Genomic DNA, 14,049 nt, shown 5'->3' with positions numbered 1-14,049 from the left:
AATTTTAAGTGTAGAGACTTTTGCTTCCCCAGCCCAACATTCCAACCACACCTCCTCCCACCACTGTAACACCTCCTCTCTGTGCACTGCCATACTTAAGCTCTCTAACCTTCCCCTGATTAACTTACACCAAAGAACTTTAGTTATTGACTATTCTAGTCCGTAGATCCTTGCTCTGCGCTCTATTCCGATCCTATATGATTTCATACATCTCAATTAAATCTCCCCATAAGCTCCCCTTAAATTTACTCACTTTCTTCTCAAAGTATTATAAGCAGATATGCAATGAATGAAGGGATTTTTTTTTTAAAGCAACGTTGTTCTAAAGGGTGACAGATTTGTTCTAAACTTTACACCCGATTCGGGTGTCCTGCTGATGTCTCAATACCTGCCATCATTCAGTGGTTTAAAATTCTCATCCTGGTGAAATCCTATTTGGTCTCACCCTACCTAACGGCAACCACCCTACAAGTTTCCAACATGCCTGAATTGTTCCAATTCTGGCCCCTTGACCAGCTCCAGTTCCAATCGCTCCATTTGTGGTGACTGTGTCTTCAGTGTCGGGAACTTCTTCCCTTAACCTTTCTAGCTCTTTTTCCTCCCCCACCGGCTAAAAATGTGCCCCTTTGATTCTTCTTTTCGCCTTTCATCCTAAAATCACCATGGCTCAGTGTTTGGTCATTTGATAAATGCTCCTGTAATGTTTGTCTTTGATGTTAAGAGAATGCAAGCTGTGGAACAGGCTCACAAATGCTGACGGCAGCAACCTGTTACACTCAGATAATTGAGGATAAATATTTAAAGAATTTGTGAAAAGGGAGGGTTTTCGGGCCGGGGTGTCAATGTTAAATGTTGAGGCCATCATTCTGCTACAATCTTTCTCTTATTTCTTCACTTTCTTCTTTAGTCGTTGTTGCCACTTGCCCTCCACGGCACCGACGTTGGCAAAGTCAAGGCATCCCATGCTCTTGCTAAGATCGCTGCCATCTCTGACCCAGAAATAGCTTTCCCTGGTGAAAGGGTAAGTGGAAATTAACCAGGCAACCAGAAGTGATTCAATGGGAAATTGTCAGATATAAATGAGTTGCTTTGTTAATGGAGAGGGAGGGTGGGGTTTCTGGCATTCTGGTTACTTCTGGCCTAATCACACAGAGCTGTGTCTTTATCTGCCACCACCGCCTCAGAGTTACAAGGTTGCGAGAGTAAGTCACACACGAGCACGCAAGGTTGATAATCCACTGCAGTGCTGTACTGTCAGAAATTATATCTTTAATAAACTGGAGGTATAAGATCCAATAATACCAATACAAAGAAAGGCAACAGTATAATCCATGATGACATGTACAATATATAAGCTGTAAAGAATAACATTTGATTATTACTAAAACCTGATTATGGGAACAATATCGTAGACAAATTGGCTGTCCCAGTTCCTGTTGGAGTGACAGGGTCTCCAAAATGCCCAATGGCATTTGAATGCATTTGGAACACCCTAAGAGATCTGTGAGTGGGGCCTTATATCTGCAAACCCATCTTTCTTTCAAGATTATTCGGAAAGCTTGCATGAATTTCCACACCATGAAGAACCCTGTCTCAGTACCTACCTAACCATATGTAACATATAAGGAATGATTTATTACATTTCCTACTTGTTACACAGATGCATGTTATTGTTCTCGCTTAGCCTGGTTGGAAATAAAGTCAATAATTCACAAAGTCAAATTATCTACTAATGATTTTTAATTGGTAGCACACTGCATTGCTTTCCCGGGGAGAATTTTACAAAACCTTTTCTCATTTTCCCACAGTGCTGTTAAGTTAAACCATTGCTTGGCTTTCAAGGATTATTTGTTTGTTTCTGCCTGTGTCATCAGAATACAGTTCCCAACGTAACTCAAAATGTCATTCATTTGCCCAAAAGAACAGAGAGTGCTAAATGATGTTGTTTTTTGATGACTCTGTATTCATTTCTGCAGTGGTCAGTGAGTCATGACCTTGTCTAAGTCAGGTGTTCTGGGCTTAATCCACTTCAGAGCTATATCTGACAGCCCAGTGCAGCAGTGCTAGTTGACTTGACAGGGATGCTGTTTATTGATGGTCTCCTAAAGTAACAAGTAAAGTAAAGTAGCCTTTATTGTCATTCAGACCTTTCGGTCTGAACGAAATTTCGTTGCCTTGCAGTCATACATATAATAAAAATGACAAAAACACACAATAAACACAAATTTAACATCCACCACAGTGAGTCCACCAGGCACCTCCTCACTGTGATGGAAGGCAAAAATCTTAAAGTCCTTGTCTCTTCCCTCCTTGTTCTCCCTCTGCTCCGAGGCGACCTGTGAGCTCCCGACGCTGTCGTCCACCGGGCCCGTGGTCGATCCTCCGAGATCAGGTCGCCGCTGCCGCCGGAACGCCACAGCTCCGTTGTCGGGTCGCCGCTGCCGCTGCTGCCGGAACGCCACAGCTCTGATGTTGCCGCTGGAACGCTGCCCCAGCTTCGAGGCCGCCAGCTCCGCCATTAGGCCTCGGCGCAGACAGAGACGGACACGGGGGATACGACAAGAGAAGTCGCATCCCCCCGAAGGAAGAGACCAAAAACACGTTTCTCCCCCCCACACCCATACACAACATAATAAAATAAAAATAAAACCAAAAATTAACTAAAACAGGACAAAAGAACAAACAAAAAAAGAAAAAACAAACGGACTGCAGGCAAGCCGCAGCTGCTAAGGCAGCGCCGCCTCCTGCCTGCTCCCCAAAGTTAACAGTCCCATGTACTTTGTTTAATGAAAGCAGGGAAGCTTCTCCCTTATGTCCAAGAGCCAATATTTATTTCCCCAATCAACATCACAAATATGATCAGTTTATCTGTGTGTAGTCATGGTAACTTTCTCCCAGATGCTGCAAAGTGGTCAGTAATTCAAATTACAACTAGGGGTACTTCATTAAAGTAAAAGCTCAGGATGAGGGACAACATTCTTCTTTCTATGTCTTTCTCCAAAGACAAAAGTTGTGGCAAATTGCATGTTCTGCAATGAATCAGCACACAGGAGAATTCAATGAAAGAGCTCTTAAAGATTGCCTGTGTTATACTTAACCTCACATTGCAGTTTGTAGATCTTCCTGCATTAAAATGGACTTCTGTTTCTCTAACATTGCAACCGTGACTACACTTCAATATATGCTGTGTCATACTTTGGGTCATTCTGACATCATGGAAGATGGTTTAAAACCTTTTTTTATGTGTCAGGTTCGGCTGCATCTGCCAGAAAAACTGCATTTAAGATTACTCCAATGATCCTTCATCAGAAGCATAGTACAGACCTACTTGTTTGGAACATATCTGCCATTATTCAGAGCAATTCAGGGGCAGTTTGCTTCCAAGCATGTATGTTTAATAAGTTGTGGACTTTTGAGAAGCTTAGTTTCAAAAAGCTCAAGATGGAGTTAAAATGAGTTCACTATATAACACCTTGTATGGTAGCCTGCCAAGTTTAGTTTGGTTTAGCAATACAGTGTGGTAACAGGCCCTTCGGCCCACCGAATCCATACAGACCATTGACTAATTCTGTGTTATCCCACTTTCTCATCCACTACCTGCACGCTAGGAGCATTTGCAGAGGCCAATTAACCTACAAACCCGCGCGTCTTTCAGATGAGGGAGAAAACCAGTGCACTCGATGGAAACCCACGCAGTCACAGGGAGATCATGCAAACTCCACACAGAAAGGACCTGAAGTTAGGATTGGACCCAGGTCTCTGGTGCTGTGAGGCAGCTGCTCTACCAACTGCGCCACTGTGCTGCCCTTCTTGAACTGTGCAGTCCTGCATTGAATGTATTTCCACAGTGCAGTTGGAGAGGGAGTTATGCTTACAGGAAAGGGACTACGTTACCAGTTCATTTGATTTGTAAATGAATCTCCCACTCCCTGCACCAATTTCACTTATATGGTTCAATGGTTTATTTATTGTCCCGTGTACCAGGTACAATGAAATACATTTTTTGCATACAGATCCACAAGACTATCCCCATACATAAACACAGTTGCCCCAGTTAATGCAGTAAGCAAAGAGCAGACAACTGAGTCCATATGGACACAGAGCACTGACCATCTTCCATTTCCATTCACTTTAACCACATTAATGGAGTAATAACCGTAACAGTTCAAGCGGTTGTTTGTATCTGGTTTAAAGCACATTTGCAGAGCTACAGTTACACAAGTACTACAGAGTGCACCAGTCACGCGATGAATTGCAGAACTCAATAAGCCAATTCAACAGTTCCTGCCAAACCTCCAACCTCTAGCAGCTCAATGAACATGGTGCATAATTTGAGGGCTAATCTGCATATTCCCCCTTCCAATCATGCACTGATTGCACTGGCAAATCAATTGCTGTTCCTTCATCATCGATGGGTCTAAATCCTGGAACTGCCTCCCTAACTCCACTGTGGGAGCACCTTCAGTTGAAGAACTGCAATGGTTCAAGAAGGTGACTCACCAGCATAACATTGTCCTTGCAGTGATATCCATTAGCCTTGTGTGGCACTAACACTTACATTCATTTTAAAACTGTCGTTCAGCCATATGCATTTCTGTCGTCTTCGCTGCTGATGTGTTTTATAATGCCTGATCTCTTTGCCTCTTTCCCCTCAGGTCTATGAAGTGGTGAGGCCACTTGTCAGCCTTTTGAACACTGAGCTGGATGGTCTGCAGAATTATGAGGCTCTAATGTCTCTCACCAACCTTTCTGCCAAAAGCGAGAAGTTAAGGCAAGTTGCTCACCTGTGTAAATCCAAGTTTGTGCTTCTGGCGGTGTGTGTCTGCATTGCTCGAATGATGCAGCATAGAAGGTGGTCTTTTAAAGTTTTTCCCTGTATCTCGGTACACACACGTGACAATTTTCTTGATTAGTACAGGTGTACATCAGTACAGGTGTCAGAGGTTATGGGGGAGAAGGCAGGAATATTGTGTTAGGAGGGAGAGATAGATATGCCATGATTGAATGGCGGAGTAGGCTTAATGGGCCAAATGACCTAATTCTACTCCTATCACTTATGACCTTATGACAATAATAAACCAAATACCAATACCATTCCCTGTACCGTCTCTTTGAGTAATGATTTCAATTTACTCAAACTTTTCTTTGGTCTGACTCCAAAGACCAGCAACGTTTAGCTCTTTTCGAATAATTATCCTTTTTTTTAGGAAACTGCTTCCACCACACTTTCAGGCAATGCTAACAAGATCAAAACAACTCTGGATAAATAATCCCCTCATTTCCCACGGTTTATTTTGCTAATTAACTCAATTCTTTGTCCTCTAGTTAAAAACAATTCTGCCAGTTTCTAGTTATTTCCTCTGGTGAAACCTTTCATAATTTCGGACCAGTACAAGTAAATCTCCCATTAACCTTAACCATCCTTAAGGAGAACAATTACAACCTCCCTAATCTGTTTACATCATTAAAATACCTATTTAATTTTGAAGCCATTTTTCAGAATCCTAACACATCATCCATCCTCTGCCATTTCTTGCAGTGTGATCTCACCATCAGTGACATCTTTCCATCTCCTACCTTTACTACTTCCTGCAGAGTCCACATATGCTTGGTTCCCTGATTCATCCATCCTTCTCCATTTACCCCTCCCATACACTGGCATTTCCACCTGCCACCTCAGAAGGTGCAACACTATAATCAGGGAACTAGACAGCCCTTCCAGGCGAGTCAGAGGTTCAACTGCATCTCGTCCTACCTGCTCTATTGCATCCAATGCTCACAATGTGCCCTCCTCTAACCTGGACAGCATTTATGCACTACACAAATCTTCCCTCATCTGTTGTCATCTCAGTCTACCATCATATATTGCTATTCCTTTTCCTTTGTGTAGTAAAGGGCCTGTCCCACTGCGGCGACCTAATTGGCGAGTTTAGAAGAGTTTGCCCTCGACTCGTATTCTCTCCCCCCCCCCCCCCCACCCTCTCTGCGCTCTCTAAAGGACTTACAGTAACTGTACCAGCCGTCTTTTACCTTCCTGTTCATCGCGGGTGTGAATTTCAGACAGAGCTCCCCCGTTTTCCCTGGCCCCCGCCTTTGCTGTGTGTGTGTGTGTGTGTGTGTGTGTGTGTGTGTGTGTGTGTGTGTGTGTGTGTGTGTGTGTGTGTGTGTGTGTGTGTGTGTGTGTGTGTGTGTGTGTGTGTGTGTGTGTGTGTGTGTGTGTGTGTGTGTGTGTGTGTGTGTGTGTGTGTGTGTGTGTGTGTGTGTGTGATCTGAATCCTCCATCCCAATGTTGTTCTATCAAATACTTTCAGTATTTTAAAAACCTCGTTAAATTCACCCCACAGTCTTGAGCTTTCTCAAGAACAGACCTTGAAAATGTTGCTGAAGGTTACAACTACTCAGCTTCAAAATTATGGGAAATGCAAAATCCACATTGTTTCCATATAATTTGGTATAGAGAGACCTATACTGTGCGTAGATTCAATTCTAGATTAAATTTCATTCTAATAATTTATTAATAGAACAAAGCACAAATAGGTCTTTGTCCTAATTACATACGTTATCAATCTGAAGGAACAAAACAACTTTCAAAAGCAACATTTATTTTCCTGAGTGAAATTGTCATGATAATTAATCATGAATGAACAGTCCATACACTTTTGACAGGCTATCAGCATGTCCCTAGATATCAGCTGATCTTGTCACAAGGGACATAATAACTTGGTATCATCGAGTCACTTGGTGATACTGAAAGGAAAAGAAGACATCAGGAAGAATGTTCCATTCTATGAAAATGAAAATATAAACTTCGAATGCTGGAAGTGGGAAATAAAAAACAAATCTGTTGAAAACAGTAACAATGGTAAAGTTTTAGGTCAAAGAACCTCGAGTGTTTCCGGATGAATTAGTTAAAATTCCATTCTAATTGAAATCAAAATAATGATATGCAAGAGTTTGAGAGACAAACTCCAGCTGGAAATCTGAAATGAAAAATCAATAAAACGGCAAGATACTGGGAGAAAAACAAACTTAGACAAGATGAAATTGCTTCTGCTCGGTAACACTAGATACATGCCAATGTATCAGTTGTCACCGTATTCATTGGCTGCGAGTCGTTATTGGACATCCTGCAATTTTGAATCTTCCTTTCGTTCTGCATTCAGGCAAAAGATAATCAAGGAGAAAGCTCTGCCCGAGATTGAGTGTTACATGTTTGAGGAACATGATCAAATCCGACAAGCAGCCACTGAGTGTATGTGCAACATGATCACCTGTAAGGAAGTAAGTGAGAAGCTGTTTTGTTAAATCTTTTATTATCTGGTGGAATTGAGAATGCCTTTTTATTCTACCCGTTAACAAACCTTGAAATTGAAGTACAAGTGAGAAGGGATGAACTTTCAATTGCCTTCAGATGCTGGACACTTATTGCTCAGCCATGGGTCAGTGTAATTCTTACAACTTCTTACAACTTCCAAGATTTAGGAAGGAGATGAGAAGGAATTTCTTTATTCAGAGGGTGGTGAGTCTGTGGGCTTCTTTGCCACAGAAGACTGTGGAGGCCAAGTCAATGGCTGTTTTTAAGGCAGAGATAGATAGATTCTTGATTAGTACAGATGTCAGAGGTTATGGGGAGAAGGCAGGAGAATGGGGTTAGGAGGGAGAGATAGATCAGCCATTATTGAATGGCAGAGTAGACGACGGGCCGAATGGCCTAATTCTGCTCCTATCACTTATGACCTTTTGATTTCCATTGTTTGCTGTTTCTTTTATTGGAGACTTACACCACATTTCTTTGTGCTGTAGGTTATATGTAACGTGATAAATACTAGCAAAGAGTGAGACACACAAGACCTCCAGACTACTCTATCACTGGGTGATCCTTGCCCTCAGCTCCACTATCTGGCCCACTCTCAGCACCCCTTCAATCCATTAGTGCTTAAAAAGCTACCAAGCCCAGTCTTGAATATACTCAACGACTGAGCACCCACAGCCGTTGAGGCTGGAGAATTGCACACTAAATGACAAAACTTCTTAACTCCTTTATTCTGATTCTGCAACCTTTGGTTCTTGTTGCTTCATCCTGTGGTCTCTCAACATTCATGCTGATAATCTTGCAGGTTTTAGTGAGATCGTACAACATATCATAGACCACGGGACAGGGACAGGAACAGGGTATGATGTCTGTGCTAAGCATAACACCAAATTGAACATGCTTGCATGTAATCTATATTTCTCAATACACTGCATATCCATGTGCCTATATAAAAGCCTCTTAAATACCACTATTATATCTGCTTCCACCATCACCCCTGGCCCTGGCAGTGCAATGCAGGTACCTACCACTCTCTGTGTAAAAATAATTTACCCTTTGCATTTCCTTTAAACTTTCCCCTCTGGCTTAAAAGCTATACCCTTTAGTGGTAGACATTTCCACCCGGGAAAAAAAGTTCTAACTTTCTATTCTGTCTACGTTTGTCATAGTTACATAAACTTCTATCAGGTCTCCCCTCAGCCTCCAACACTTCAGAGAAAACAATCCAAGTTTGTCCAACGTCTCCTTATAGTAGCAATGTTACAAAATTTTGAGATTTTAAAAATCAAGTCTGCAATTTATCCCATCAGATAAAGCATAAAAGAAGTTTAATTTGACACCTAATTCACTTTCATATCTCAAGTATTTAAAAAGTTATGGCCATTTTCATACTCGGAAATTAGCATCTTGTTCCCTATTGATTTTCTATGGACATAACAAAAAAGCTGTGATCGTGGACAGTCAAAAGCCCACAACTTTCTTAAAAATTAAGAGAACTGAATGAAATTTTCAGTTATCATAGATTGAAGCATTCTGAAACAAATATAAAATAATCTTACTTGGATGACCTGAAATTAAAGCATATAATTAGTTAGTTACCCAATTGTAGCTAATTTCAAACTTCAATTACTAGATCTAAACATCTATCCATTTCTTAATAAATGATTAACATTTTTAAATAGCCTAAGTGTCCAAATAATATTCACAAATAATTCACAATAAAACATGATTTTTAAATCTCATTTACATTAATTTATAGGCCAAATGGAAGGAATTTAGTGTTCAATTGCTGTAAATTAATGTCCATTTAAATCTTTCTAGTGGGATCCTGTGAACGCGCTGGTTTAGAACGTTCACATTGCGGTAGATTTGTGCCCTCAAATGCCCAGAAAAATACTGCGGGATATAATGGGGCCCAAATTAGCTACTCGCAACATTAAACTTTGTATAAAGGGATCTTAAGAAGCCCTTTTTAACGTAAAAATAAACAGCCTACCTTCCGTTTTCCCCTGTATGAGATCCGACCCGTTGTCGGCGGTCGCGGGTTTAGAGGTTAATTTTTAACCTACTATAACAAGTAAATAAAGCCCTTAAACCTAAAAATAGCTCCAGCTACGGAATCTTCCTGCGATTTTTCGTTAATAATTAACTAGGCTGAAAAACCTCGATTTGAACAGCCTAGGGAAAATCGCGTTTTAAACCCGTCCCCCCTCTAAACGGCGCCAAAATCGCGCACACGGGCTGGGACAGATTATCAGCGATCTTCAGGTAGGCTTTGCAACATACTTACTTATAGCCAACACCTTCCGATCCAGGCAGCATCCTGGTAAACCTCTCCTGCACGCTCTCCAAAGCCTCCACATCCTTCCTGTGATGGATTAGACAGGCTGGACGTGGATGGGTCAGCCCTCAAATTACATCTCTCTTTCCAATTTCTAAATGAAGTAGTTGATCCACAGTCCATTCTGTCCGATATTATAGAGAATTATAGAGATGTACAGCACAGTAGCAGACCCTTCGGCATGCCTATGCCGACCACGTTACTTGTCAGTACCACCCCTTTTACAATGTATTTAGCTTCTCTGTCTTGGCGATTCAAGTCCTTGTTCAGATGCTTCTTAAATGTTGAGAGTACCTGCATTTACCACAATTACCTTCTAAATTCCAAACACAATCTGTGTGAAAAACACCTCCTCAGCTCCCCTCAAAATATCCTAACTCTCACTTTTATACCTGCATTCCTTGTTTTTGACACCCCACCATAGGGAAAAAGATTCTTACCATCCACCCTCTCTATCTCTCTCATATGTGTTTTAACCTGTCAGTACATCCCTCAGTCTCCTCTGCTCCAGAAAAAAACACACTCGTCTAATCTCTTCTTATAATTGAAATGCTCCAAACCAGACAACCAATCCTGGTGAATCTCCTCTGCACTCTCTCAAACACAATCATATCCTTCTGATAGTGTCAGGGACATTGAGCTATACTGCATGGAAACAGGCCCTTTGGTCCAACTTGTCCACCCTGACCACCTTGGCATTCTGGGCTTGTCCTATTTGCCTACATTTGATCTGAAACCTTCCTATCCATATATCTGGCCAGATGTCTTTTAAAAGTTGGAATTGTACCTGCTTCCATAGCTTCCTCTTCTAGGTATGGATTATTTGCCTCTTAGATCTTACCCTCCTCACCTTAAGCATGCCCTCTAGTTTTAGAATCCTCCACCCTACGAAAAAGACTGTGAACATTCACTTGATCCATACTTCTCATGATTTTGTATATTTCAGTGAAGTTGTTTTAATAGGCATCTGTAAAATTGCCCTAACTGTGCAGGGAGTAAATGAGAAAGTGGGATAACATAAAAACGTATGTGAACAGATGATCATTGGTTGGCATGAACCTGGTGGGCTGAAGGACCTGCTTCAACGTTGTATCTTTAAAAATCATAAAAATCATCCCCTCCGCCTGTGCGTCATAGAAGAAAGTCTCAGCCCATCCAGCCTCTTCTTATAGCTCAAGCTCTTGTATGAAGACGTTAACCTTGTTTTTCCCCTCAAGGTTCAGGAGCGCTTCTTGGCTGAGGGGAACGACAGACTGAAGCTAATGGTGCTGCTTTGTGGAGAAGACGATCCGAAGCTCCAGCGAGCAGCAGCAGGAGCACTTGCCGCACTCACAACCAGCCACAAGGAGATCTGCTCCAAGATATCAACAGTCGTGAGTTGACAACACTTGCATGCCCTGCACATTAGAGATAAAAGTGCCACCTTCCTTCACCCAAAGTGCTCATCAACCCTGGTCACTCCCTCTTCTTCCCTCTCCAATCAACAGGAGGTAAAGAAGTTCATAAAAGCATACCTCCACATTCAGGGACAATTTCTTCCAAGCTGTTATAGGCAACTGAACGGTCCTTTCATCAGCTAGAGTGCACTCCTGACCTATCATCCACCTCATTGGAAATCTTTGAACTACCTTTAATTGGACTTTATCTTGCACTTAATACTGTACCCTTTGTCCTTTATCTGTACACTGTGGATGGCTTGAATGCATCATGTATAGTCTTTTCTTTGACTGGGTATTACGTAAACAAAGGCTTTTCACTGTCCCTCGGTACACGTGACAATAATAAACTAAACCAAACTAAGACTGGAACATTTTGTGAAGACAACTAGGCTTTTGCTATTCTCTTGCTATTGCCAATTTTCTTCAATCCACAGAATAAAGGACCTGAAAATGAAATAACTTACGAATAAAAGAATGCTCTTTTGATCAAACATTCTTTAAAGACTATTTAATGACCCTTTCACACATTTCTGCCCCCCCCCCCCCCTCAAATATATTCACCTCTCTTGCTTCCCTATCCCAGCCCCTTCAACCATTCCAACCTGATCAACATTCTCACCTCCCTCTTTCCTCTGCAACCCTCTCCCTCCATCAACCCTCTCCTCTCCAGTGGTTCCTCTTTTCCTTCTTTCTTGCACGAACCAACTTCCACTTCCCAACTTTTCACCCCTCTACTCCATGCTCCTCATTCCTTCCATCCTTATTTTTTGCCCACCCCCTCATCCTTACTCAGTTCCATTCAGGAGCTACATCATCAATGATCTAATCTTTTCTTCAAACAATGAGTGGTTGAACATCGACCACACATATAAATTCTTGCATCTATTTTCTCTCCCCTGAATTCTCCCACATTTCCACACAGGGCAGCACGATGGTACAACGGTAGAGCTGCTGCCTAACATGGCCAGAGGTACCTGGATTCAATCCAGGCTGCCAGTGCTGTCCATATGGAGTTTGTGCATTTTCCCCGCGACCACATGGACTTTTCCTGGGTGCTCCGGTTTCCTCCCACATTCCAAAGACGTACAGGTTTGTAGGTTAATTTGGCTTTTGTAAAAATTGTAACTTGTCCCTAGCTTGTAGGATAATACTAGTGTACGGGGATCGCTGGTCGGAGTGGACTCGTTGGGCCAAAGGGCCTGTGTCCGTGCAGTATATCTAAACTAAACTAAACTAAAGTATACTACATTTCCTGGCACCATGGTGCCTCAGAAACAGTTGAGTGCTTTTTTTAAAGGAACTTGGTGAGATTTTGTTTCTCTCTTTGAACGCAGACCGTGCAATGGCTGGAGATCTTGCAGAGACTGTGTATCCATGACAACTTGGAGGTCCAGCACCGTGGCTTGGTCATTGCTCTCAACATGATGGCGGACCAAGAGATCGCTAAAATGATGATTGAGAGCGAATTACTGGAGATCCTGACAGTGATCGGCAAGATGGAAGATAACGCCAAGCATCACGATGTTATCGATGTGGCGCGGAAGTGCCTCGTGAAAGCTATGGATTACTCCCTGATCAAACCAACATCCCAGCAGGCTAAATAAAGAGCAGTTTGTGCAGAATAATTAGATCACTCAATTAAACCTCACCGTGGGATATAATCGGTTGTTTACTTAAAGCCTGTGTGGCCCCAAAGTCTAATTTTTTTAATACCCATAAATTTCCTAACTCGATCATTATAGAGGAGTTGCTGGAGATGATTAAAACTGTTTATTGACTTCATTCTTGTGACAAACTGCTGACTGGGAAAACAAAACTTAATTAACCAAGCTGTATTTAGGAAAATAAAATGTATTTTCAGTGCCACACTCTGCCAAGTGCTGGAAGCTGAATGCTTTTGGAAAATGGAACTGCTATATGTTTATATCTACTCTCACGTCACTGTAAGGTGCTTCACAGGTAATGAAGATTCTTGAAGTGCAGTCACCGTTGAAAAGCGGCAATCACATTTTTGCAGAGCAAGCACCCACAGACAGGGTGTGATAAGAAATTGAAATTAAAAAATTGCAGATCTAAAATTACTACAGAAAATGTTAGAAATGTCAGCAGGTCAGCCAGCATCTATGGAGAGAGAAACAGTTAATGTTTCAGGTCAAAGGCCCTTCAGCAGCATGTCTGGGCTCCCCTGTTTTTCTTCACTGAGGGTAGCAGAGTGGTGCAAATGAGTAGACTCAGTGGCACACAGTGCCAGAGACCCAGGTTCAATCCTGACCTTGGATTCAAAAGTTCATAAGTTTTAGGAGTAGAATTAGGCCATTCGGCCCATCAAGTCTACTCTGCCATTCAATCACGGCTGATCTATCTTTTCCTCTCAAACCCATTCTCCTGCCTCCTTTCCATAACCGCTGACTGTGTGGAGTTTGCACACTCTCTGTGAGTATCCTCCGGTTGCTCCGCTTCCCCGCATCCCAAAGACATGCTGTTTGGAATTCAATTGGCTACTGTAAATTGCCAATAGGAGAGTGGTAGAATTATGGGGAGTTGGGACATTGTGGGGAGAATTTAAAAATGGAAGTCACGTGGAATTAGTGTAAATGGGTCGTTGACGATCGACGTGGACCTGATGGGCCGAAGGACCTGTTTCCCTGCTGTACTTCTCTACAACCATCTATCAAATCCACTTGACATGCTTTTACTTTTGCATCACTCTCCCTCAGCATTTAGATTTTTGGAATAGTGTTTCTACCGTAGATCAAAGCTGCAACATTTAGACTCTGCTATGAATGGTATTCATTATGCCAAAGCTGACACAGAGCTTGTTTGAAGATGTTTTCATTTACTGGTATGCCCTTATATTTATAGAGTTATGGGATTGCACAGCATGGAACCTGGCCCTTCTGCCCACCGCATCTATGCTGACCATAATGCCTGACTAATCCCACCTGTCTGCATTAATT

At 42.1% G+C, this 14,049-nt stretch overlaps 1 protein-coding gene across 1 annotated transcript in view; it reads left to right on the top strand.

The window, feature by feature from the left end:
* unc45b (unc-45 myosin chaperone B) overlaps window positions 1–12,999 on the top strand; it is a 56,335-nt gene extending 43,336 nt beyond the window's left edge. Inside the window, exons 16-20 of the mRNA XM_033018086.1 lie at window positions 908–1,021; window positions 4,656–4,771; window positions 7,164–7,281; window positions 10,871–11,026; window positions 12,427–12,999. Coding sequence (XP_032873977.1) covers window positions 908–1,021; window positions 4,656–4,771; window positions 7,164–7,281; window positions 10,871–11,026; window positions 12,427–12,696 — 774 coding nt within the window. The 3' untranslated portion in view covers window positions 12,697–12,999. The remainder of the gene's footprint in view (window positions 1–907; window positions 1,022–4,655; window positions 4,772–7,163; window positions 7,282–10,870; window positions 11,027–12,426) is intronic.
* The last annotated feature ends 1,050 nt before the right edge of the window (window positions 13,000–14,049 follow it).

Source organism: Amblyraja radiata, chromosome 3, assembly GCF_010909765.2.
Source record: "Amblyraja radiata isolate CabotCenter1 chromosome 3, sAmbRad1.1.pri, whole genome shotgun sequence".
In the NCBI taxonomy this organism is placed as follows: domain Eukaryota; kingdom Metazoa; phylum Chordata; class Chondrichthyes; order Rajiformes; family Rajidae; genus Amblyraja; species Amblyraja radiata.
The sequence above is the reverse complement of the archived record's forward strand: the minus strand, read 5'-3'. Positions and strand labels throughout refer to the sequence as shown.